Genomic DNA, 27,949 nt, shown 5'->3' with positions numbered 1-27,949 from the left:
CAGTTCAAAGTCCTTCCATTTGGGGTCACAACTGCACCAAGAGTGTCTACAAAGTGCCTAGCAGTAGTAGCAGCACATCTCAGAAGACAGCACATACATTTCTTCCCATACCTAGACGATTGGCTCATAAAGGCCAAGTCATTCAACCAGTGTGTCCAACTCACATCTCAAACAATTCAAACATTGCACGACTTAGGGTTCACAATCAACTACACCAAGTCGCATCTTCAGCCCTCTCATGTACATCAATACCTAGGGGCCACATTAAATACGTTGACAGCTCTAGCTTATCCCAGTCCGGCCAGGGTACAGAGCATTCAAGCCTTAATCACAAGATTTCAGAACTAACACTCTCTCCAAGCCAGAGTGTTCATGCAATTAATAGGCATGATGGTATCTTGCATTTGTATTGTACCACATGCAAGACTGCAAATGCGCCCACTGCAGGAATGTCTTGAACAACAGGGGAACCAGGCTCAAGGGCAACTTACAGACCTGGTGTTGGTAGACAGCCGCACACATCGCTCTCTGCAGTAGTGGAACACCAAAAATGTGTCCAGTGGGCGGCAGTTCCTCGAGCCAGTTCCAAAGATAGTGCTCCCAACAGACGCATCCCTGACAGTATAGGGAGCCCATCTCCTACACCATACAACTCAAGGAAAATGGACCACTCAACAAAAAATGCTCCACGTCAATCACCTAGAGCTGCTAGCAATATTCCTAGCACGCAAGTCCTTCCAAGAACATGTAAAGAACAATTCTGTCTTAATCCGGACGGACAACATGACAGCCATGTACTACATTCTAAAACAAGGAGGCACACATTCTCTGCAACTGTCCCAGTTTGCACAAAACATTTGGAGATGGGCCATTCCAAAAAACATATATCTGCTATCAGAACACCTTGCAGGGGTTCACAACCAGATTTCAGATCTGTTAAGTCGACAGACACAACAAATTCACGAATGGAAACTACATCCACAAGTTCTTCTACCATTCTTTCACAAGTGGGGTCACCCAGACATAGTTCTGTTTGCCACATATGAAAACGCAAAATGCCGAACCTTCGCCGCCAGGTTTCCACACCCGCTGTCAAAGGGCAATGTGATATGGATAAACTGGTCAGGCAGATTTGCATACGCTTTTCCGCCACTCCCACTAATACCACTAGTAGTGCGCAAGCTATAACAACAGTCTCTCAAAATGATCCTAGTAGCTCCCACCTGGGAACGCCAACCGTGGTTCACAACGCTACTAGAACTCTCTCTAGTTCCGCACCAAAGACTGTACCTGACACCATCCATGCTAAAGCAGAACCATGGAGAAATCAGGCATCCAGATCCAAGTCAATTGACTCTGGCGATCTGGCTTCTGAAGTCTTAGACTTTGGTTACCTTAACCTACCACCAGACTGTATGAATATCATTAAAGAAGCCAGAAGACCTACTACTAGAGCTTGCCATGCAGCAAATTGGAAGAGATTTGCCATTTACAGTAACCATAATCAAACTGATGCCCTGGATGCTTCCATCCAGAACATCATATGTTACCTTCTACACTTAGAAAGATGTAATCTAGCATATTCATCCATAAGATTACATCTTGCAGCCATTGCTGCGTACCTACAAAATGGACATCTGTCATTATTTAGAGTACCTGCAATTAAAGCATTTATGGAAGGATTAAAAAGAATCATTCCTCCTAGGTTACCACCTTCTCCGGTGTGGAACCTAAACATTGGTCTCACCAGGCTCATGGGACCCCCTTTTGAACCTTTACACAAATGTGAACTACAATTTCTCACATGGAAAACAGCTTTCCTTGTTGCTATTACCTCTCTCAGGAGAGTAAGTGAGATTCAAGCTATCACTATACAAGAACCATTTTTACAATTACACCGTAACAAAGTGCTCCTAAGAACAAATTCCTTCCTAAAGTCATTACTCCATTTCATCTAAACCAATCAGTAGAATTGCCAGTGTTTTTTCAAAACCCTGACTCGGTAGCAGAGAGCTCTACACACCCTAGACGTAAAAAGAGCCATTCTCTATTACATTGATAAGACCAAATCCTTTCGATAAACAAAACAATTGGTTTTATCTTTCTCACCACCACATAAAGACAACCCCATCTCTAAAGCTGGAATTGCAAGGTGGATTGTAAAATGCATACAAATATGCTATCAAAAAGCAAAACGTACATAATCAATTCCTCCTAGGGCGCACTCCACACGCAAACTAGGAGCATCTATGGCTTTCCTAGGGAACATTCCCCTAGAAGACATATGCAAAGCAGCAACATGGTCTAAAACATACACCTTCACTAAACACTATTGTGTTGATGTGCAAGCCAAGCAGCAAGCTGCTGTAGGCCAAGCTGTCCTCAAAACTTTTTTTCAAACTACTGCAACAGATACAGGTGACCACCGCTAGGGGAGACACTGCTGTACAATCAATGCACAGTGTGAGATCTGCAGCTCATATGCCTCAAACGGAAAATGCTACTTACCAGTATGCATCTGTTCTTGGCATGTAGAGCTGCAGAGTCTCACACGCCCACCCGCCTCCCCGGGACCTGTATCTGTTCCAGTTCCATCTTAATTAGATATACACACATGGACATCCTTTTTTCTCTCTACTAACTCTATCATTTCCCATCATGGCGAAAAGCAATCTAAGGATGGAGCTGATGCCAATGCGCACTATCGTCCAAGGGAGGAGTCATCTATCTCGTGACTACAAAGACTTCTTCCAAGACGACAACAACGTGCAATCATCCAAGCCCAACACCAGGTGGCGATCTAATGCACAGTGTGAGACTGTGCAGCTCTACATGCCAAGAACAGATGCATATTGGTAAGTAGCATTTTCCTTTAAACATCTGCATCATCTGCCCCATAATCACTTGCAAGCAGGAAACTGCTTTAGAGTTGATGCAAATCATGTGCATCTCCAGACACAGATGCTACAAATAGAAAATGTTATTTACCCTGTAAGCATCTGGTGTAATCTTTAGTGTGGTTTATTCACATGCATCCACCTCCTTCGTGGAAGTGAGCAATTATAGCACGCGTTTCTTGCATTAAATACAAATATCTTCTCCAAGACAAAGTGCAAAGCACATACCGAATATTCACCACACTCCACTTTCACCTGCTGACCAAAATGGAATTGGTGCCCATACACATTTGAACTCCAAGGGGCTTGAAGCTTCTTTGTAGAAAAAATAGCTTTTAATGTTCGAGCTCAACCCTTAATGCCGGGAGTATGCAAAGCATGTCAATCTGCAGCACTACAAGCTGTGAACAGATGCTTACAGGGTATCATTCTCCTTACATGCCTCATATAATGATAGATTTCTTTGTGTAATATCCTCGGTATACGAAACCGCATAAATAAATAAACCCCTCCCCCTTACATTAGCCATTGAGGGAAAGTTCATGTCAAGCAAGGGAGGAAGGGTGGATTGATGGGACTGAACTGGTTCCACACTTTCCTCACCTGAGCTCCACAGCCATTGTTGGAGCACGTTGGAAGCCCAAGGCTTGGCTAGGCTGCAAGTTAGGGCTGTCTGGTGCCAGGTATAGCAGCACATCCTGAGAAATTAATCTGTCACACGCCGTCTTAGGTAAGGCCTAGCGGGATACTGTTGTTGACTCCTGTTCTCTTCAAGGAGGAGTATAGGCCTTAGGGTAGGCCTGCACTGGAAGGGGGTGGGAGTCCACCTCATAGTCCAGAGAAGTACTGCAGTGGTTCACTCAATGCCAGGAATACCATCGGACAGAGAGAGCTCCACAGAGAGAGGGAACTGAGTGCAACACGTGGTACACATCTCCGGGGTACACAATTTGACTCAGAAGGCGCAGGTTGTTGTCTAGGAAAGGAGAGGGAGGTCTAGTGTAGAGCCTCCTCGAAAAGTTACACTATTCCCAAAGTTCTGTTAGGAAGTAGGGGCCGGTCTAGGTATTCTGCTGCTGGAGGCTTATAAAAGCCCCGTGGGGAGAAATGAGTGATGGTGCCTCCCTTTGCCAACCACCGGCTAAAATTGAGTACTGTTAAACACACATAATGAAGTCCAGCACAAAAGAAAAAATCGAGACTCCTTGTATTACCCATGTAGCTCACCTAATCACCTAGCACAGGTAGGAGCAAAAAGATAAAAGGTTTATTAACTTAAACAGATTAGAGTGTAGGAGCTCAAGTGGCAAACCAGTTACGAAAGTCAGAACTAATGGGTTATTTCTGGTTTGGCCAATGTGGGGGGTCCACCAAAAATTGGCAGATGTCCTCTCTGCTCTACTTTGAATTTACACCGTCTGGAGACTGAGATGAATGATTTATGGGAAACAAAAATCTTCACAAAGGTAAGTAACTCATCTCTTCTTTTATAACTGTCATAGCAGGATGAAGGAAATGCTGTGTAAAATGTTCAAAATAGTTCCCTTTCAACAATCGCCAATGCAGATCTTTTTAGAAGACTCTTGAAGACTTGGCTATTTGAATGATGGTACCTTTTCTCTTTTTCCTGTGCTGGACTGCTTAATTTCAGTACCGGGAAGCCCAAAGGACAGCTGCTCGCTTTATATATCCAATTTGAATCACAGACGTATTCCATTTCTTTCAGCAGTACCAAGTACTCAAGACTTTTACAGTTTCTTCATATAGGACAGAAGGCAAACACAAGGCCTAGATATACTTTTTCATATCATCATATTGTTGCAAGTGAAAATTTAGCTGGGCATCACCCAATAATGACTCGCATTTAAATGTGCATACACAAACCTTTTGGCAATTTTGACATATCTATGTTTTTTACAACAGAGAGGCTTCGGGATATGAAGATTGGAACAATGCAGAATGTTCAGGAACGTCACAACTATGATTCCAAACAAAAGCCTGGAAATGCATGCTTGAATGATCTGTCATCAGTTGAGACTTCAAGTCATTGTAAGTAGTTTCCCTTTTTGGGTAATCACACCTCTGAAATGCTAGTTACTTCCTCTTCCTTCTTTATCTCTGGGTGCAGACTGCTTTAGTAGTGTGCTTAAAATCATGTCATAAACACACACAAATACACAGAGCGTAGGCTTTAAGTCAGTTACCGTCAAGCTCTGCTTGATTTAAGTGTCCTTCACATTTGTATCAACGCTGTGGGCTCTTGCATAGTTGTTGCGGTGGTGGTTAGCGAAACATCTACACCGTTGTATATATGCTGCAAAGTATAATGCGTTGCAGATTTGTAAAATGCACTACCACCTGGGAGGGTATCCTGGTGGTAAGCCGGTGTGAGTCTAGGCACCTAGTGGGACAACTCCAAAAGCCAGGTCCTCCGCTTCTTGTGAATTCAGTAGGTGAGGAGGAGGCTCTTATGTGTAGAAGCAGATTGTTCTATGCTTTAGAAGTGATGTAGAAGGCTCGACCTCCAGATCTGTTTGTTTGTGCAAGTAGGAGTGTGGACGAACAGAGGTGTCTGGAAGGTTTGTGAAAGCAGATTTGATTGTTGAGGTATGCTGGGCCAGTGTTATTTAGTGCCTTGAAAGTGTGGTTGAGGAGTTTGAATTGTGCTATTGTGTAAATGGGAGCCAGTGGAGCTCCTTCAGGTGTGGTCTGAGGTGAGTACAGCATGGGAGGTTGAGAGTGATTCTGGCTGCCAGAACTGTATGGTATTTAAAGGTGTATTCTCAAAATAATTCAAACAATTGGTAGAATTGAGAACAGAATCTTCACTGGGTGTAGTTTAAAAAACAAATAACTGAGCATATAATTCTTTCACAGGTATCACTTTTTAGGTTTCCACTACAGCAGCTTTAGATGTCTGTTAGCAGACTTACTGTTTCCAATACAGAGCAAATACTAAGAGTGGGCTTTGGGTTAGCCCCTTGCTCATGATTGGGTGGCTTTGTTGTATATCTCGTGTCTGCTTTTCGTTTTTATAGTTTGCCTCCCAGTTATTGTGTTTATTCTGCCTAGGAGCATTTCAGTCTCATTGCGTTCTGATTGAATGGGTTGTATCCTTCCACTGGTCTCTTGAGAGGACTATTTTTTTCCCTTTGGTGTTCAGCTCTCCACTGGAGTGTATGTGTTTCTTGATGGATACTTCTACCTGCAGATTCCTCACCAGTTAAATAATCCTAGACATCAGAAAAGATCTGGAAATTTTCAAAGCTTTATGTCACCGGTAAGGGGTGCTGACTTTGTATCACCGCTGGAATAAACTCATACTTCCCTGGCACCACAACATCAGTTTCCATCCATGTTTCAAGCCTTTGAGGCAAGCAGACTGAGAAACATTGATTAGATAAAGTCAGTGTTTAATTTGTAAAATAAAGCGTGCCAGTGCCCAAAACTCTGCTTAGAGGCCCATGTCCGGTGCAATTAAACATTGCTGTGCCAAATACCAAGCCTTGTAGTTTTAAATCCATCTAATAACTCTGTAATCGACTGCCAGGCACTCCTTGCCCCTTTATTGCACTCTGCAGGTTCCTGATTTCCCCTTTGTGACATTTTTGCTGTCTTTCTCTTCCTCTGTATTTCTGATATGTGTGCTTTCCCTCTATTGCATTCAGTAAATATCTGATGTGGAAAGTAACTGCCAGTCAATAAAAATAAGTGATGGTGGCCCCTACTGGCAATCACTGGCTCAAATTGAGCACTGTATAAAGTGTAGTGCCAAACGACTAATGAACCCTTATTACGCAATCTCTGTACTTACAGCTACAGATGGAGGGATGGGTGAGATCACTGAGGAATCTGAGGTAGGTAGTGTATCCAGCAGAAAGATAGTTACCGAAGGTAAGTAACTTTTTCTTCTGATAGATATGTCTTCCTGCAGATTCCTCACCTGTTGAATACATTCACAAGCAGTACGTTCCCTGGAGGCTGATGGATGGTTAAATAGGGAAGACTAGTAGCACAGACCTGGCAAAGCGCTTGTCCCTGTGCACCTCTAAGTCTTTGGTGAAAGTGTTTAGGGACGCCCATGTCTCTGCCTTGCAGATGTCTGCAACAGGAATGCCTCTTGCTGGTGCAAAAGACAAGGACTTGGCTCTGGTGGAGGCCGTCTGATTTGCTTCAAGTGGCTCCTTCTTGGCAGGTGTGAGGCAAATTTTCATAAAGCGGATAACTCAGCAGGACAATTTCAGCATCTATACCGCCTTTTTGGAATTGACTCTGATAATAATTATTACCAAGGCGAGGAGTTCACTCAACCCTATGCCGATGACAATTGGTATGATGACTTGCAAAAAGCGAGTGGGCTAAATGCTGCCTCAGAGACAGCCCTTTTCTCTTCTCCAGTCCCAGCCACTGAAGACTCTGCATCGTATGTCATAATTATGCTGAGGTCCTGAACCTCCATCTCGCCACTACGGAGGTGAAAACAAACATCCTGACCCTTCAGTTCCTTGCTGCCAGGTTGGAATTATCACCGGCATCTCGATCACACTGCTTTTGTTTACAGTATCTCAGCCCTGAAGAAGTCAAGGGATTATTCTCCTAGACGAAACACGTGTCGGCTGGTTGTTTATGTGCTGACTATAGTCTACGTGAATTAAATGGATAAGAACAAAGAACGACTCTTCTGCAAACTTTTTTGAATACGGAACTTTCATATGAACTTACGTAACACGATTGCCTTTTGACACACCGCTGTACGTGTGCCCAGGACTCAAGAGTACAATTTTGGTGTAGGTGTTCCTACACTCACATAGGGGTTACAGGGGTCTCCTCTACCTGGTTAGCACCATACTGATCCTAACTACTCCTTCACACGTTTGCAAATATAGCAGAGCGCCACTTCTTCCTATCTACTAAAAACCATCACCTGTGGACGGGCTATAGGCCCTAGTGTTGCCATTCATTGCCATGTGTGGCTGCAATCAACTGGTTCTCTGGCAATGTCCAGTCCTCCATGATGTGCACACTGGTCGATGGAACTTGCTTGTTCATGGACATGTCTGACTCTGCCCTTGAATGTTTTAAGGAGAGTAGCTCTACCACTCACTGGCTGGGCCTTTCTGCCTCTCCTTGCCTGCAACAATTCAAATGTTGCTTTCATGGCTTTGGACGAGGCATTCCTTACCACTAGCCTGTCCCACCCCAACAGGGAACCCAGCAGCTTCATGGGAGAGGCCGTGGTGCCTGCCCACCACCCCTGTGGCCATGGTCTGCATGCTGCTCAGTCCATCGTTTCTACTCCTGACCACACAAGCAAAACTTTTTTAGTGTACCCTTACAGGGTCACAGCCTCCTGGTTGGAGGCAGAATCCCCCCATTCTGTCCGGGTTGGCAAGCGATCCCATCGGGCCGGTGGGTCCTTCAAATTGTTTGCAAAGGCTACGCCTTAGCCTTCATTTCGTGCCTTCTACTCCATGCACCAGCTATCCAACGGCTAACAGAGGGCATCTTTCCTCTTTGCAGTAGTAAGTGCAAGCCCTTTTGGCCGAAGGGGCTATCGAGAGGGTGCTAGCACCAGAAGTAGGACGCAGTTGTTATTCCCACAACTTTCTAGTGCCCAAGAAAGATAGAGGTCTTTGGCCTGTTCTAGACTTGCACCCTCTCGATTTATTTCTCTAGAAGGAGAAATACAAAATACTCATCCTGGCCCAGGTCTGGCCTGCCTTCGACCCTGGAGACCAAATGGTAGTGTTGGACATGTCTTTGCATTTTCTCATCCTGCCGGCCCATCGGCGCTACCTGTGGTTCGTTGTGGGAGAAAATCATTCTCCGTTCGCTGTGCCCCCCTTTGGTCTCACCAGTGCACCTTGGGTGTTCCCAAAGGTGATGATGGTGGTGGCAGGACACCTTCAGAGGTCTGCGAGGCCAGTCTTCCCGAACGTCGATGACTGGCTGTTAAAAGCAGGGTCACCCCAGGCAGTAATCAACAACCTCCAGACTATAGCAAACCTCCTGTCATCTTCGGGATTCACTATAAACTTGCTAAAGTCACACCTGCCTCCTTCCCAGATGCTCCCCTTCATCAGAGCTATTCCGGACATAGTCTAGTTTTGTGTCATTCCCACTGAGTCCAGAACATTCTGGCTATGATCCCAATCTTTCAGCCTTGGTCCAGGATTTTCCGTGAGGTCCACTCTGAGTATGATGTGATTGATGGCCTCCTGCATCCTGCTGGTTGAGCACAATAGGTGGGAAATGCAAGCTCTGCAGTGGGATCTGGAGTTCCAGTTGACCCAACTTCATGGGGCCCTATCTGTCCCCGTCTAAATTTTTGGAAGAGACTGAATGATCTCAAGTGGTGGCTACTGCACCGCAATTGGATAAGCAGCAGATCCCTCTCCCTTCCCAACCCACAGTTGACAGTGATGATTGATGAGTTACTTCTGGGCTGATGCGGCCACCTGGGAGAGGTGAAGAGGAGAGGCCTCTGGTCTGTGGCGGAGTCCCATTTCTAAATCAACCTTCTGGATCACAGAGGGCCATCCACTTGGCCCTGAAAGCCTTCCTACCATCCCTCAGGGGAGGTTGGTACAGGTGCTCACAAACAACACCACCTCTATTTGGTATTGCAACAAACAGGGCGGAGTGGGGTCACAGACCCTGTGCCAGGAAGCCTTGCACCTCTAGATAAGGCTGTACCGCCAGGTAATCATCCTGGTGGTGAACGATCCGGCGGGTTAATTGAATTCAGGGTGGACAAACTCAGCAGCCAGTGCCTAGCAAGTGGCAGTTACACTCAAAGGTGGCGCAATGTCTCCTTCATGAATAGGAAAAGCCTTGATCTGTTAGCCCCACCAAGAACACGCAATATCAGCACTTCTGCGCGCTGGAGTTTCCAAGGCGTCTCTCGTTTAGAGATGCATTCTGCCTTGAGTTGAACTCGGGACTCCTGTATGCCTTTCCACTGATATAACTCCTGCCCTGAGTTCTCAAGAAGATCAGGATACACCAGGTCCAAGTCATCCTAATGCTTCTGGACTGGGCACGGAAAGTATTGTATCCCGAATGGTACGGGCTGCATGTGATGGGGGTTCCGGTATATATCTATAGCCTGAATGTAGTACTGTATTGATGGGGCCTACCTTTAAAATGTTAACTTGAAACGTGAGAGTTCTCCCTAGCCAGGTGAAATGCAATAGAGTGTATGCCTACCTCTGCATTTACGAAATAGCGGTAGCATTCCTGCAAGAAACACACTTATGGGGGGGACTGTATTAAATATCTGAGGAAACGCTGGAGGGGACAGGTGTATGCCACATCCTACCCTGGATATGCCAGAGGGGTATTGATATGGCTGGCTCAAAGGAGTTCCATTCAGACACACCGCTCATAGGTTGATAGGAATGTGCTAGTGGAGGCGCAGGATTTACTTACAGCGGAGGTCCTCATGGCAGGGGTTTTTAATTGTGTCTTGAATAGCCTGGTAGACAGAACACCCTGGCGCCTGGGTGCTAGACCGCGCATGACAACAGCGTTGATACAGGCAAGTTTGGAGCTAGCAAACTCACCATCCAAAAAGCTTATAGTATTCATGTTACAACCCAGCGGCGACCCCAGATGAAGAACATAACATAATCCTCTAAGGGATAGTGTCATCTGTTCCCATTTTAACCCAAAAAAACTTAAGGCAACGAAAGCTCCTATGCTACTTTAAAGAAAAATACAAGAAAACTGCAAATAAATCTCCTAGCTTTGAGCCCGATGAGACAGCATCTATACAGCGGTGAACAGTATTGTCCCTGTACATCTGTACAAATTTAGAAATTGGATGGTTTAAGTCCCGATGAAGGCATATTTTATGTCGAAACGCGTCGACCGGATGCCACCTCACCTCCTTTTTAATTAAATTGTTTTGTGAATATACATGTATCAATATACAATCTTTTATCAATTCTGATCAATGCACTGTTTTTTACTAAATCCTTTTTAATCAAATTAAAAATGTATATTTTCTAAAAACTGCACTAGTTTGTTTTGTTTAATCTATTGGTCATTGCTCTAATATATGCCTGGGATTGTTACTCCACATATATTGTTTACCCTGTCCCAGGATAAATATCCGTATCAGGGGGTCCTTGTTGCTAACACAATACAACCCAGCGGCGAATACATACAGTAGGTTGGACTCATTCTTGATTTATACGAGCGCCACACATAGAGTTTTGAGGCACAAGTCTTAGCTCGCTATATCTCTGATCATTCTCCGCTCATGATCACTTAAGCTTTGGAGCGACCTGTGCCGTGGGTACCATTGTGGACGCTTAATGCTGAGCCCTGTCGGATCGGGTATTGCAGAAGGCAGTGTCGGAGGACATAACACAATATTTTGAGCTTAATTGGAATAGTACAGGGCACAGGGTGACTGAATGGGATGCCATGAAGGAGGTATTGAGGAGGTTATGTATGGCCAAGGCCAATGTCGTACATTGAAGGGGGACTAAACATGTCAGGAAACTGAATTGGAAACATTGGAGAGACTTCTTTCCGAAAACCCAGCAATGCTAAGCGATTGGGATAAACAGCGTCATAAGGTGTGTGAATTATGGGATCTGCTGGAGAAGTATATCCGCCACACTGGACGGAGGCGCTGGTACATGGAGGGGTACAAATAAGGTCACCTATTGGCGAATCTGATCCAGTAGGACATGGCTATCCACCCAGTTCTGGCGCTTGGGGGGGAAATACGATATTTACCCAGAAGTGATAAATGATGTGTTTGCGGCACATTTAAGGGCATTCTATACTGCGACGCTTTGTGAGGAGGGTTTTGCCCAGCTTCCTGAATACTTGCCGCTTCTTTCTCGTGAGGACCGGGATTCTTTTGGGGCCAGTTATCATGACAGGAACTGCTGACAGCCACGGGAGCACTGAAATACAGCAAATCAGGGCAAGATGGGCTCCCGGCAGAATTATGTAAAAGTGTTTGCTGGGACACTGGTGGGACGCTTGTTAACGGTGTACAATAAGGCATTGGAGAGGGGGGTGCCCGCGGATCCCATGAATACCGAGGCAGCGAAGGACCCCCATAGAGGCAAACTCATCCCAGCCTCTTTCCATGCTGAATGGGTATTTAAAGATCATAAGACACACCCTGGCGACCTGGTTGCTCCCACATCTCCCCCAGTTGGTCCACACAGACCAGTCTGGCTTTATACCACACCGAAAACACTGCAAAACCTTTGCCATCTGCTGAACGTTATAAATGCCCCGGTATTGTAAGAGGACCAGTGTGCTCTGGCCTTTTTGGACATAGAGCAAGCTTTTGATACGGTGCGGTGGTACCATATCTGGTAGGTCCTGAATAGGGTGGGGCTGGGGAATAATTTAATTCGCTGGAAAAATACTTCTGTATGGTTGTTCGAGGGCGAGAGTACAAATAGGCAGATATGTTTCCACTGAAATTCTTCTACAGATGGCAATGGAGCCTCTGGCGTGTTGCCGCCGACAGACACTATATATATATATATATGGGGCATACATGTTGGCAGCTAAAATCATGTAGTGTTATTATATGCATGTGACGCCATGATATACTTTGTAGATTTGATATAGCGTCCCATATCACTCAATGTAATGCGTGAATTTTGGGAATTCTCAGGACTCCGGGTCAACAGAGGAAAGTGGGCCCTCTTCCCCCTGGGGCAACTAAGGGATATATATCTAGCCCCTGTTGCCAGACATTGGGATACCATTGCAGGTAGATAGTGTTAAATATTTGGGCATATTTTTCTGATGGATACACCTGCCTGTGGATTCCTCACCTTATGAATATCCCCTGCGCCAGCATTCCGCGGAAATGTTTTCCTGGCTCTCCACGCCGATGAGGTCGTCACAATGCCTTGGCTCCGCATGACGTCACTGGGGCCATAAGAAGACCACATCGGCGTGATGACGTCAGTTCCCTTCTTTCCGCACTGTCGACACTAACTTTTTTTCTGGGACTCTCCATACTTTCGACTGGATACTTTGTGATTTAGATTGTATCCTTCTGTGTTTTGGCATGTCTGCCCCGAGGAAGTCTGGCTTTAAGCCTTGTAAAGAGTGCGGGGGTCATATGTCGATCACTGACCGTCAGGAGGACTGTCTGTGGTGTTTGTCGTCTGACCACGACGTCGAGGGCTGTTCTTCTTGCAGGAAGACTAACCCGAAGGCTCTGAAGGAACGGGAAGCAAAGTTGTATATGTCTAAGGCAAGAAAAGAAAGAAGGGGTCGTAAACAATCGAAGTCAAGGTCGTCGATGTCACATGACTCCAAGAGGAAGCATAAGAAGAAGAAGAGGCATCATCTCTGTGCCATTTGTCGAAGCCTGTCGTTTCAAGGTCGCCTTCTCCAGCACCTTGGCGTTGAGAGAAGGACTTTGTCTCTCTTTCTCCTTCAGTGTCTCCTCAGGTGACTCCGGTTCATTTTCCTTCTTACAAGGGGACTCAGGCACAGTCACCAACACCGAGATTTTCACCGACTCCAGAGGGTGTGTTGAATCCGGCTGATAATGAGGTTTCTTCAGCTCCTGTGGCTCCGGCAGCTCCGACTCCAGAGGTGCCTCGTTTGGATCTTGAACCGGCTCGGTACCCACATTTTCCGGCGCCGGGTTCGGATCCATATAATTTTTTTTATGCGATGTATGGCTTGTTCGCCAGAGCCTCGTAACCCTCTGGTGCACCTTCGGGTCCCATCGGTCCAATGGCATTTTATTTGGGTGTGCCTCACCAGTATCCTCAGGTCCCCTTTGTGCTATTTATGCTGGCGACGCTGTCCTGGCAGTTTCCAGCTCGAAGGATGTCAACGCCGTACGGGCAGTCTCCCGCTCCATCCCGTGAACCTTCTAGGATTCGATCGGCTCCGGTTACTACCGCGGATCCTCCTTAGACGCCGCTCCCGGTGCCATCGACGCTTCAACCGAAGATGAGCTCGAGGAGAGAAGCGCAGAGGTTGTTGGAGGAGGAACAGTACCAGGCTGAAGAGATGGAGGTAGGTGAAATCTATGATACAGAGGATATGTTTGATGGTTTGTGTGAGGCAAGTGGACTTGATACTTCCACAGAGTGGGACTTTGCTTTACAGAATGCTTCCCCCTCAAAAGAAGCTGCACCTTACCATACTGAGATAAGGAAGGCTGCAGAGCTCTTGGATTTGCAGCTCCCTATGGCTGAGTATAAGCCTACTTTGCTCACATAGGTGCTTCAATCTCTGTCCTCTGTGGTTGAACCACTCTTGCTGTTCAATGATGCCTCGACTGAGGGAATCCTTGATGTGTGGTGCAACCCTCTTTCTGCTCCTGCAGTTTCAAGGTCGGTGTCCAGAAGATATAGGCCTGCTCCAGGGGATCCGGTGTTCCTTTCATCTCATCCCTCTCCTGAGAGTTTGGTGGTACAGGCTTCTTGTTCCAAGCAGTCCACGGGTGCTTTACCACAGGCTCCTGCTGACAGGGATTCAAAGAAGTTGGAACAATCTGCAAAAAGTCTTCTCATCAGTTAATCTGGCTCTAAAGTCTACCAATGCTACCTGTCTGTTGGGTAGATACATTCATGCCCTTATGGACTCTGCCAAACAACTTCTTCCTAAATTATCTGAGGAAGATAGGGGAAATTTGAGTGAGGTGCTGGCAGACACACAGGCTGCGGCTCGCCAAGTCATCCAGTCTGGCCTGGACACGGCGGATTCGATTGTCAGGGTGATGGTTTCATCCATTGCAACAAGAAGAAATGCTTGTTTGAGGTCTCTGGGTTCCCTCCCGATGTACAGGCTGCCCTTCTCGATCTACCTTTTGTTGGGTCTAGACTGTTTGGAGAGAAAGCTGATTCTGCTGTGCAAAGATTCAAGGACATTAAGGCCACAGCGAAGTCTTTGGGTCTGCAGACTCTGGCGAGGGATTATGGATATAGAAGATACCGTGGCTTCGGGAAGTCTTCCTTTCGAAGTTTCAGACATCCACAGCAACAGCAACAAAACCCCTTGTACAAGTCCTATAAGGGTAATGTCAGAAGTCGCCTTCGTGGATCCAGATGTCAGCCTTCTTTCTCCTCCTCCTCTACCTCCCCAACCCCTCCTGGTAATGCGGAAAAGCAGCCCTAGATCCGCCATCCTGGATCATTCATGTCCCGTGGAAGGCCGACTTACCCATTTTCTACAGGATTGGAAATTGATCACTTCGGACCTTTGTGTTTTGTATCTAGTAGAAAACGGGTATGCCCTTCACTACAGGGAATTCCCTCCTCCTTGCCAAGGGTTTTCCACGGAGGATCATTTACTTCTCCTTCAGAAGGAGGTTCTTGTCCTGTTACAAAAAGGTGCGATATAGGTGGTTCCGGAGCAGGAAAGGGGTCAGGGATGCTACTCCAGGTATTTCCTGATTCCCAAAAAGGATGGCAGGTTACTTCCTATCCTGGACCTCAGAATCTTGAATCTGTTTCTCAAGCAGGAGAGATTCAAGATGCTCACCCTAGCGCAGGTTCTTCAAGCGCTGCAACAAGAGGACTGTATGGTGTCCATCGACTTGCAGGATGCGTATTTTCACATTCCAATCCTGAAGTCGTACAGGAAGTATCTCCTGTTTACGGTTGGTTTGCAACACTTCCAGTTTGCAGTCCTTCCGTTTGGTCTTACTACTGCACCTAGAGTCTTCACCAAGGGGATGGCTGTGGTGGCTGCCCATCTCAGGAGGTAAGGGATCCTGGTTTTCCCCTACCTGGACGACTGGCTACTGAAGGCAGAGTCGCCAGAGATGGTCCGTCATCATCTGCAGGTAACAACCCAGCTGTTGTACAAATTGGGTTTTTCAATAAATGTGCCCAAGTCTCACTTGGTGCCCTCACAGCGCAACCTGTTCATAGGGGCAGTACTAGATACCACTGTGTGTCAAGCTTTCCCACCTTCGCAAATGATTCTCGACATTCAGGAAATGATTCCCTTGTTTTACAATAGAGCGGTTGTTCCGGTTCTGAAGGTCCTTCGCCTGCTTGGTCTGTTCGCTTCCTGCATTCTGTTGGTCAACCATGCACGCTGGCACATGAGGGCACTCCAGTGGTGTCTCCACAGGCAGTGGTATCAGCACAACGGAGATCTCGGCGAGTCAGTCAGGATCTCTGGAGATGCTGCAGCGGATCTGTCTTGGTGGAGCGTGGAGGGCAATATGTCTCAAGGAAAGCCCTTTCATCTTCCTCCATCGGTGGCCACAGTGATAATGGATGCCTCTACCCTAGGGTGGGGTGTTTATCTGAGGGATCTGGAGATCAAGGGTCTTTGGTCTCCAGAGGAAAGATTGCTTCATATCAATCTTCTGGAATTGCAGGCGACCCGTTTGGCACTCAAGGCCTTTCTCCCTTCCCTTCTCGGTCAGTCGGTTCAAGTCCTGACGGACAACACTGCCACGATGTGGTACGTCAACAAGCAGGGAGGAGTAGGGTCGTAGCATCTCTGCAGAGAGGCGTTGCGGCTCTGCTCTTGGGCTCAGGACCTTCGGATTTGCTTGATGGAAAATCATCTGGCAGGAGTGTTGAACATGCCTGTGGACAGTCTCAGTCGACAGTTCTTGTCGACCACGAGCGGAGGCTTCATACGGAGGTAGTTCGACACATCTTCCGGACGTGGGAGACTCCTTGGGTGGACCTGTTTGCCACTCTTGACAATGCGCACTGCCCGTCATTCTGCAGTCTCCAGTTTCCGGTGGAGGGGGCGTGGAGGGACGCGTTTCAGTTGAGTTGGAGCTTACAACTCCTTTACGTGTTTCCTCCCATACCCATGATTCCTCTGGTTCTGAGGAAGATTCCCCAAGACCGGGCCCAAGTTATATTGATGGCCCGGATTGGCCAAGGAGGGTGTGGTACACGGACCTTCTTCACCTCTCATTGCACCCTCCGCTCTGCCTCCCTCTCCGGGTAGGCCTCCTCTCGCAGTCGGAGGGGTCAGGTTATACACCCCTACCTCCAGAGACTGCACCTTCATGCTTGGAGATTGAACGAGGCAACCTGAATTCTTTCTCTCTCTCGCCTGACGTGGTTGATGTTATATTATCGGCCAGACAACACTCCACCAAGTCTATCCACTCCTACAGCTGGTCTAAATTTGTTCAAATGTGTGGAGAGAAGTCTATTGATCCCTTAAGAGCTCATCTTTCTGATATTCTTTGTTGTTCGTTGCATTTGGCCCAGCAGGCTTGTTCTGTGGCTACTGTTAAAGAATATTTGTCTGCTTTATTGGAATTTCTTTGTTTGCCTGATCAGCCGTCTCTTTTTAAATCTCCGATTGTTTTAAGGTTCATTAAGGGGCTTACTAACATGTTTCTGCCCTCTCCCTTTATTATGCCCCAGTGGGGTTTAAATCTACTTTTAACTTTCTTAATGGGTTCCCCTTTTGAGCCTATGCATAGTTGTCCTTTGATACTGCTGTCATTAAAAACGGTATTCCTTGTGGCTATCACCTCGGCTAGGAGGGTGAGTGAGCTTCAGGCTTTGAGTTCAAAGCCTCCGTTTCTGACCATACATGCTGAAAGGATGGTCCCCAGGACCAGGGCTGCTTTTCTGCCTAAGGTGCTAAGTCCCTTCCATCTAGGGCAGTCAATTACCCTCCCAACTTTATATCCTCCCCCTCACCCTTCCAAGGAAGAGGAGAGGCTTCCTCGATTCGATCCTAAGAGGGCGATTCGTTTCTTTCTGGATAGACTGAAGGACTTGCATCAGGTCGATCAGTTCTTTGTGGAAAATAAAATAAATAAATAAAAACTTTATCCAGATGGATCATCTTGTGCATCAAGTTCTGATACGCTGTGACTGGGAAGGAGACTGCCGAAGGCATTAGAGCTCACCCCACTAGGGCTAAATCGTCTACTTCTGCCTTGTCCAGGGGTGTTCCTGTGTTGGACACCTGTAAGGCCGCAAGTTGGGCCTCCCTCCACACTTTCGCGAAGCATTACTGCTTGGATTCCGAAGTGAGGAGCGACCGCCATTTTGCCCGTTCTGTTTTGAAAGACTTTTTGGTTTAGAAGGGTGGACACCTTCCTCCTGGAGTGGGACTGCTGTGGGATTCTATTCATAAGGTGAGGAATACACAGGCAGATGTATCCATCAGAGGAACAAATTACTTACCATCTGTAACGCTTTTTCTGGTGGATACAGCATCTGGCTGTGGATTCCTCACTGACCCACCCTCCTCACCGTTGTCCACCCTTTTATACCTTAAAAGAGGTATTGGTTAATATGGTTGTTTCATATTGCCATTTTGTATTGCCTCTATTTGCCTTTGTGTAGGCTTATAGGAAATTTTTGCTTTCTTTGCTTTTCTATTTCACTTTACACTGTGTGTATTTGTGTGAATACTGTGTACTATGTATACATTGTCTCTATGGTCGGTCAGCCCGTTTGCCTCGGAGGCACAGACAAAATGGGTGGAACTGACGTCATCACACCGACGTGGCCTTCTTATGGCTCCAGTGATGTCATGTGGAGCCGTGTGCGGAGCCAAGGCATTGTGACAACCTCGTTGGTGGGGAGAGCTAGGAAAAATTTTCCGCGGAATGCTGGCACAAGGGATATTCATAAGATGAGGAATCCACAGGCAGATACTGTATCCACCAGAAAAAGCGTTACCGACGGCAAGTAACTTGTTCATTACCCACATAGAACAATAGGCGTATGACTTAAATCTTGGGCATGTGATTGAGAATCTACGCCCCTGTATAGCATTCTTGAAGCAGCTGAAATTGACCCTGATGGGGAGAATGTCTCTCATAAAGGTGGTGGTCCTGGTATTTGTTTGCTTGTGGAGCTCCTTTGGGCTGGTAAACGCAGCAGGGTAAGCCTTAAAACCCTCCAGATAGAATGGGACAAGGGTCGCATGGAGGTTCCTCATATGGAACTTTTTTACCTAGCGGCAAATCTTCAGCACAAGGAACGGGATTGGGAGAGGGCCTTGTTAAATGACACTCATGATGGTCATCAGATAGGGGTGTTGCTGATGCTCAGTGGAAATATTTCTTGCCTGAGATATTTCCCCACGCCTGATAATTATACAGGGAAGATTAAAGGTGATCCGGCGTTTGATGACACAGTACACACAGTTCTTCTAGAGTGTCATATTAGTGCAGTGCTAAAGGAGAAAAGATGTCAACCCTGAATCCGACATGAAACAAGCAAGAACATAAGTCTCCCAGCACACGTAAAATTATATAAACACAGCTTTTTGTATTATTCTTTTTATTTGATTTCGTCTGCCAGCCAACACGTGTTATATCAATGGGTGTGTTACCCTAGGACTTCCTCAAAGCTGTAATTCCTTAGTATCCTCTCAAGCAAATGTAGAAAAGTGGGTAGGAAATTCATAGGTATCAAATGTCTATATGGCGTCTCCTTTGCCCGGGTGCGGACTCTGGAGTTTTCTGGGCGCCGTCAACCCGGTTGCATGTCCACTGCTCGTTCGTTTTTTCGCATGGTCAACACTCCAGAGTCTGCACCCGTGCATAGGAGATGCCATATAGACGTATAGTGTCTTTTTATTCCAAGGTTACAAAATCCCTCAGATCTCGTAGGAAGCTTTTTAATGTAATTAACTCTCTCTCCTACCCTTCAATCTCTGGTCACATGGACAGGTCCCAGGACCTCTGTGACATAATGGCTACTTTTTTCCATTCTAAGATCACAGAAATATATTCTGCCTTAGAAACTCACAATACTGGGAGCACAACTCAGTCCCTGACGACCTCCCCCCCCTCCTCCTGATAACCCCTTAACACTGGCAGAGAAATGCAAGTTTCTTGCCTCCCCCACCCCCATGCCCCTCCCCCCCACCCACCCCACCCCCACTTGTCACTAAAGGATACAGAACGCCTGCTAGGGGGAATTACTTCCGGCTCCCCTTTGGAGCCATGCCCACTGAAGTTTATGAAATTAGGGAGTGAAGTCATTGTACCTCACCTCACCTCTTTGCTCAATGGAGCAATTTCAGCTGGGCAGTACCCTATCCCTTGGAAGACTGCGGTGATCAAACCTCTTTTGAAAAAACTCTCACTTGATCCAGTTGAGCTAAAAACATTACCGCCCCATCTCCCTCTACCCGTCCCAGCAAAAATTCGAGAGAAACATTTGAATTTCCCTCTCAGCTCCTACCTAGTGGAATATCAGCTGCTCGATGGCTCGCAGCATGGTTTTAGAAGTGATCACAGCACATACACGGCATTAACTTCCGTAATCAACCACATTCGTGTTCAGGTTGACGCTGGACATACCACGCTGTTGATTCTGCTTGACCTTACGGCAGCCTTCAACACTATATTCCCTCTGAGACTGGTGGACAGGCTTAAAGAAATGGGGGGCGGTGGCGCTGCCCTTAAGCTGCTCACCTCATTTCTCAGTGATCTGGCACAAATATTGAAAATGGATCAATTTTATTTGGCCCCTGGCCAGATGTTTTATGGAGTGCCTCAGGGCTCCTCATTGAGTCCGACCCTTTTTAATGTTTATGTCGCTCCTCTGGCCAAGGTCGTTCGATCCTTTGGACTGGAGTTGTTGTCCTATGTGGACGACACCCAAATTATAGAGGTGTCTGCCACCAATTTTAGAAACGATATGCAGGCATTCTCCTCCTGGATAGTAGAAAACTATCTTAGACTTAACGGGGACAAAACAGAGGTTTTGATCTTTGGGAACCAACAGCCTTCTATCTGGGTAGAAACAAAGGGCTCATTCATCGTCTGCAGCTGGTACAGAATGCCACAGCCAGACTGGTGGTGGACCTTCCTAAATTCCACTCAATCTCTGCCACTGTCAGTGAGGTGTATTGGCTTCCTTTAAACCAGAGAATCCTGTTTAAGGCTCTCTGCCTTATTCACAAGGCCTTCTACAATCTAGGTTGAGAAGGTATTAAAAGACTCTTTCGTCACTACGCTCCTACCAAGTTGCTAAGATCAGCGAACAAAAATCTGTTGATAGTCTCCAGGTTTAAGAGAGTCAGATTGTAGTGGGTGTGGGGGGGTGGGAGGGGGTGCAGAGCCTTATCTGTCGCCGCCGCCAGGCTCTGGAACTCCCTCCCCTCTATAATTTCGGGGCAAGAGTCTCACTCTTTTCCGCAAGTCTCTAAAGACCTGGCTCTTTACCAGCCTATCAGTATGAGCCCCACAGGTGCCATTGTCTGATGGCCCTTCCACAGTTCCTTGATGCCACCAGGCAAAGTTTTCCCTTTATAAGGCTAACATTCATTCATTCATCTAGACCTTTGATACCTACGGATTTCCTACTCGCTTTCCTACATTCGCTTGGAAGGATACTGACGGATTATAGCCCTGAGGAAGTCATAGGGTAACACACCCTTTGATGAAAAACGTGTTGTCTGGCAGAAGGAATCAAATACAAAGAATAAGAAGAATACAAAAAGCTTTGTTCATATAATTGTGCGTGTGCTTGGAGACTTATGTTCTTGCATATTTCCACATCTGATTTGTCCGATGAGGCTGTTGTAGGAGAGAGCGGTGCAGTGGCTAATAGGTAGAGCAGTCTATTTGCTGGAATTAGATATATGGATAGTGCGCCTTTTGAGCAGATGTCCTAAACGATGGCAGTGGACCGGTGGCAGAAGAGAGGTTGTATTATGCTGTTGGACTTGTACCCGTCGGGTCGCTTTGTAACCCTGATGGATGTGATGGAGATGTGTGATCGAGGGAGATGTCAATTTTCCCAAAATGCCAAAATAGCAGCCACTGCCCGACCGCTTTGGCCATCATCCCCTGAGCCTAAGAAGTCTTTGGTGACACTTCTTTCTGTGGCGGGGGGACACAAGTTCATTACACATATTTACCGCGCACTCTGCGCAGATTGTATTGTATTGTAATTTCATTTATATAGCGCTTACTACCCCTGACGAGGCATCAAAGTGCTTTTTCGGCGAGTAGCACGCTATGCTAGATGCTTGACCCTGCTCCAATTGGAGGCATTCTAGCAACGCGAAAGTGGAGACAGTTTACTCTTTATTGATTGATTAATAAAAATCATTCCAATTAGAAAAGAAAGAATGAGGACATGTTCATATCGATTCATATTTTACAGGGAAATGCAATATAAAATACAGTAGAAATTCCATAGAACTCAAAACAGTATTACTACAAATGTTATGATACTTTGGGGGTAGCATGCAGTGCTGGGAGCATTGATACCATTAAATACATACACATCATACAAAGTAATCTTTTATAAATAATAGCATACCTTGTAAAGCATAAATACCACCTAGTCACATCTTAAAAATCCACATCATAAGGCGGAAAAAACAATTATAAACCAACTATTGTAAGCGTATCCTAATCTAAAAGGTATCTATTTTTTATGTAAATTACCTAGAAAGTAATAAAAGTGACTGTGCGTATCATCCCATGGGGGTTTTAAACCCTGGTTCAGCATTGTATCTATTATGCGAATAAATTTAACAAATAGGGTGGTTAGGCGAGCCAATTGTCCGGAAACACAACTTATTATCGCTTGTCAGCAAGTTCTCTCCCACTGGTTAATAAGCAGGTTTCAGCATAGCTTGCTGCTCTTTTAGTAGGCATGGGCTTATGCACAACATATTTAATAAAGTTTCATTTGGGGCGCCACAAAGGTGGCAATTATTTGAAGTCCATTTTTTTACCCATACAGTGGATATCACAGTCGGATATCTACCAAGTCTTAACCTAAGAAAATGGTCCCTGATAAATGGTTGAAGGTATGTCGATAAATATGTTTGAAGCTCTATTATGTTAAATGAATTAATAACCAACCAGGCATGCTTTTTCCCCACAAGTGCCTCTTTGTCCCAAAATAATGATAAAAAATTGGTTGATCAATTTAGTATCCCCTTAAGTGAAGTTTTCTTTTTTTCCAAATGATCAAACGCCCGGAGATTAACCCTTTGGGTGCGGCCGGAATTCCCCTGCCGTGCGGGCGTAATTCCACGCGTGTGCAATTTGGACGCACACGCCCACCGTAACGGATGCATGCAAAGGGTTAAAGGTCCGAAAACTCTTTCAGGTAGTTTCTCCAGGCACTTGTATAGTCATATTTAATTAGTCCTTGCCTGCACTTATTTTCTTAAGTACCGGTTTCAGAGCAATACAAAGGATATAACTTTTTTTTAAATGCCACAATGTCTCACAAGGGTTTGGCTGGTCAAGCCAAATTCAAATGGACATTATCATGATCAATACTGTTCGGAATACTGAAAGTAGATTTGAACACTTTAATTTGCAAGCTGAAGTTTGGCATCTTTACTTCAAAAGATTACAGACCCGTAGGCCAAAGAGGGGCTCAATTTTACCTTATTGGCTTTAACTAAAAACTCATGACTCTGGCATAAAAGCTTATTTTAGAATGTAAGGAAGGCAAATATAAGAGATCTAGCCTTTGCTCTTAAAATGTTAAAATGATTTTCAAAAGATACTCTTATCGTTAAATGTAATTCGTAAATACTTGTAAATTTTAACAGATTCAATTGCTGGCCCATTTCCATACTCTCATGCCGGGTTTGGAATGGCCTATTGACATTATTTTTGTTTTCTTTACATTCATTTGAAGATTATTGGCTATAATATCATTATTAAGTGAATCAATTAACCGTTGTAGTCCTACCCGAGTCCGGCTAAGAAAAATGGTATTGTCCGTATACTGTAAGTATTGTAGGTCCGTGCCAGAAAAATTTGGTGACTGCCAGTGAACTTTTTGGAGAATGAGGGGTAGATCAGCCAAAACAAATTAAAAGGACATGGAGCTAATACACAGCCTTGTTTTAGTCCCCTAAACGTTTAAAAGTGACGAATTGTACATCTACCATCAACCAGCTTTACCCTAACCCACGTATTTGTGTATAGCAATATGATTGTGCTAAGCAGTTTCGGCAGTACACCCCTTGCTGCCAACTTTGCCCAGAGAAGTTTGCGGGAACAGAGTCAGAGGCAGCTTTCAAACCTACAAAGCAGATATATGGCTTTTGCCGTTTATATTTCGCCTTTTCTTCAAGCAATGTCAAGGACAATACGTTTGTGGTTGTTGATTGACCTTTTCGAAATCCCGATTGCTAAATTGTGATTATTTTTAATGTTGGGGCCCGCTTTTCCAAATCCTTTAGTTGGGATGTCACAAAAACTTTGGCCTCCCCATCTGTCAATGCTATTAGCTGATAATTGGACGGGCGGTCTGCTGGACCACACTTATAGATAGGTTGGATAACACTTTCTTGCCAGGATTCCAGAATCAGTTTGGTGGTCACTACATCTTTGAACAGTGGGGTTGAAGCTCTTGCCCAGAGATCTGCTTTAAAAACGGGATTAGGAATGCCATTTCGGGCCTGGTACTCCATTTGCTTTGATCCCACCTATTATTGTTATTAACATTTCCTCATTTAGGGATTTAATAACTAATACATTTTCATCACAAATGTTTTCTTTCTCCATTTTCTTTCTCGATGCTCCCACAATATATGTCGGTTAAGTTATCTGAAAAAGTCGGCTGCCCATTATTGCCCATATCGGTTTCTGACAGATCCCCATACAGTTTAGAAATGTAGGTAGCCCAACCTGTTCCGGAGATATTTGCACTGTTTGCTCTCATGCTGCCATATTCCAAGTTCTTGATTATTCCCCAGAAGGCTTTTATGTTGTTTTGTTTTACAGGTATGTTACAGTTTTGTCCAGTTTTGAAAATCAAATATCTCTTTGTGAGATATTTTGTCCTTCCAGATTTCCTGTTTATACATTTTCCTCAAGCCTTTCAATGTTTGCAATTTGGAAGATTTGAGAGCGGAATTTGATAACTTCTATAATGACCTCATTGCTCTTTTGGGGGCTTTCTTATGCAAGTATATCCTGTGGGAGTACCATCTTTTATGTAATGTCCTAATATGGTGGCCCATAGAAGAAGTATTGGTTCAAAAATTGTCTATTAATGAGGTGCATAAACTAGGCCAGATTTCCATCATAGGTATTCCCAGACTTGGATCATGGGCTGCTGAGTTAATTTGGTTCTCTACAAAGTCCATCATTTCAGATTTTTTTGGTAACTGCCATGTCAGTCTTTTTAAATTAAAAGCGGTTGGTAATTGTTGGAGATTTTGTGACTTTGGATGATATGGTACTGTTGATGACAACGTTATAACTTGCTTTCCAAACGGGGGTGACATGATACCGACCTATTCTAGTTACTAGATCTTTAGAAATAATTGTATAATCAATTATGGAGTTTTGTTTTACATTTTGATATGTAGGTACCCTTGTTACATTATTAAGGATCTTCCTGCAGAAGCGTTAGATTAAATGTATGTAGTTAGGTGCAACACATCTCGATTATATTTCTATTTGTTTGCTGGAAGGTTCCCTAAAACCATATGCATGTTAAAATCACCCGAAATAAACAAACCGGTAGCAGGATGTTGGTATGTCAGGGTTTTGATTTTTTTCCCAGAGTGTCGAAACTTGAGTTATTTTGGTTGTTCTCTTTGTACTCCGGTATACATTCATGAATATAATTGATGATTGTGCATACATTTTAATGCATAATAGCCACGTTACTTTGAATTCAATTACCTTTGGTTTAGCATTTATTTCCAATGAGGCATAGATTGAAAGACCACCTTCTGCCGTCCATATGTGGATGAACGATTTGCATTGGCTGGAATATTCTTGAAAGCCAATGATGTTCGCATTATCGGTTATCTACGTTTCCTGTAGAATTAGGATTTCAAAGTTCTGTAGGCACGCTATAGTGTCTCTGTCTTCCAGCAGTCTAAACAGGCCATGGACATTCCAGGATCAGATGTTGATTGGTTTAGGTGGTCCTGCCTGACAGTTTGCCCATCAGTCATTCCTTAAGTATCTCCACTTAGCAAGAGTTGTAAGTAGCCATGACCAATCATCAATTAAGCCCATCTTTTTCTGTGTTTGTGGGCCATAAATAGAACTTGTGACTGTGATTCCAGAGGAATATACTGGATTGAATAGTTGACCAATTGCACCTTGTAACACGTTAACATTCTCTCCCTGAATTCTAGTTGTCGTAAGACTTGTCTCCACCCACGCCTCAGCAGCTGGTCTAGAGATTAATAAAATTGGATACTTCTTGTTATTACATTTCTTAATCTCTAATCCCCATTCTTTCAAAAGAGTGCCATCTTCCAGCTTTTGTGATCGGTTACCTTGAGGCAAATAATTACATATATTGCGGCATAAATACGAGTCAGTATTCAGGACTCCGGGACTTTATATAATCCAACTGAAGAACGCAATCAAGAATCCCATTACTAAAAATGTTTTAGCTCTACATCCCTTAGCACTGGCAACTGAGCATGTTACTCTATGATTTTTCATTAAAGTGAGGCCGATAGGGCTACTAATATCAAAAGTTGACGATATTACCAATATAATATACTAGAATTGAAAACAAGGATTCTGAATACTTTTTTTAAAATTTGTTTTATTTAAGGATTCTGAATACTTGGCATCCACAAGTATCTTTAGAACAATGCACACAAATTGAATAAGATCCTGTCCCGTAGAAGACCCCCTTTTTTTACACAAAATACAGTCATTTATTTGTTCCTTTTTCTGTTTTTGGTTTAACATAAATAGGTACGAATAACCTAGACAAGAATAAGTAGCTACATCTTTTGCAACCCTCTGTTGATATAGAAATAATGAAAGTTGAACCTGTCCCCTGATGAAGGCACCCCAGCCGAAACGCGCGTAGCTTCTACCTACCTCCCGCCTTCCCATTGTCCACAGTAAATTTGGATCTCCCTACTTGTTCACAATATACAATGTAACAAATTATTTGATTATCTGTCTATATCCATTGTACTGTTTCTTATAGATTCATGATTGTGTTGTATTGTTTTCTATGCACTGATGATTGTAATGCTTTATCATATGTTAAGAATAATGTTTTGATATTGGATATAAAAATATATATATAAAAAAACTAAAATAAAAAGTTTTGATAATAAATAAATCAAAATGGTCATGTTTGTCACCTTATAATAGTGCACATTATTTTATGCATCATTATTGTTGTGTTGCCTTGAAATTTACAATTTCTGATAATTGTATACTTGCTTCAAGTCTTTTTTTCCCTTCAATGTCAATTTCCCTACGACTAGCAAGTTCATTTTTGCATGTAGGGGTCCCCATTTTTCAAAACTATAACTCCTCATTAAACCATGTTGTGCATGTCATTTCCCATGGAGAGATGAAAGAATCATATTTTAATTGAATAGAATCTAGAGATTCAGTTGTAATCTGAGCAAGTGATGGGAATGAAGTTAGTAGCTTTAATATGTTGCTACAGTTTAATATGTTGTGCAAGAACCTTGATTCATATCAGCGAATATAGAGTAGATTTGCGGTGTGGGAGAGTCTTTTATCCGAGTTTTTTAATATGGGATTCCTATTATGACAGTCAAAACTTGTTGTCCTACTTTGTGACCACCTATGCCTATGGGAGTCTTCTATTAAAAGGAATGTTGTTAAGAATAGACCTATTATCTTGGTTATCTTCTTGTGCAAGCTGTTGCCTATTTGCAGGTGATGAAGTGAAGTAAGTCCTGCCTCGCTGGGGAGTTAATGTCTCGCTTCTGATTCGGAATTGCCCCTGATTACTATCTAGGGTTGAAGGATCGTTGTGAGGCAGCCCACCTCTCTAATTTTTTTACATCTTTTTGAGTACTTCATTCCATGGACTTATCTCCGCCTGGCTGCTTAATACTTCGACTGATTCATCAGCCGCTTCTTTCACTGCTGTTTTTATTTGAGAGTTAACTCTAGGACTAGATATAAAGATTGAATAGTTTTTCTTCGTGCTAACGAACAGATTCATTATCACTGACTGATTTTTTTTGTTTTGTTATGTGCTTTTCTTTGCCTTGTGAGAGATCTTTGAGCCTATAGATTCAATACCTATACATGCAGCAGTGCATAGGGTCTGGGCGCACGGTTTAAATTAATTCAATTTGAAATGGTGCACATGATATATCTCTCATCTAAGAGCCTACAC

General features: G+C 44.5%; 1 protein-coding gene across 1 annotated transcript in view; it reads left to right on the top strand.

The window, feature by feature from the left end:
* The window catches only part of TBC1D31 (TBC1 domain family member 31), a 670,562-nt gene that overhangs the window by 628,387 nt on the left and 14,226 nt on the right, over positions 1–27,949 (top strand). The window contains exon 21 of the mRNA XM_078686822.1: positions 4,821–4,946. Within this exon, the coding sequence (XP_078542948.1) occupies positions 4,821–4,946 (126 nt within the window). The remainder of the gene's footprint in view (positions 1–4,820; positions 4,947–27,949) is intronic.

This window comes from Lissotriton helveticus, chromosome 4_1 (genome assembly GCF_964261635.1).
Source record: "Lissotriton helveticus chromosome 4_1, aLisHel1.1, whole genome shotgun sequence".
NCBI classification, from domain to species: Eukaryota; Metazoa; Chordata; class Amphibia; order Caudata; family Salamandridae; genus Lissotriton; species Lissotriton helveticus.
This window is presented reverse-complemented; position numbering and strand designations above follow the sequence as displayed.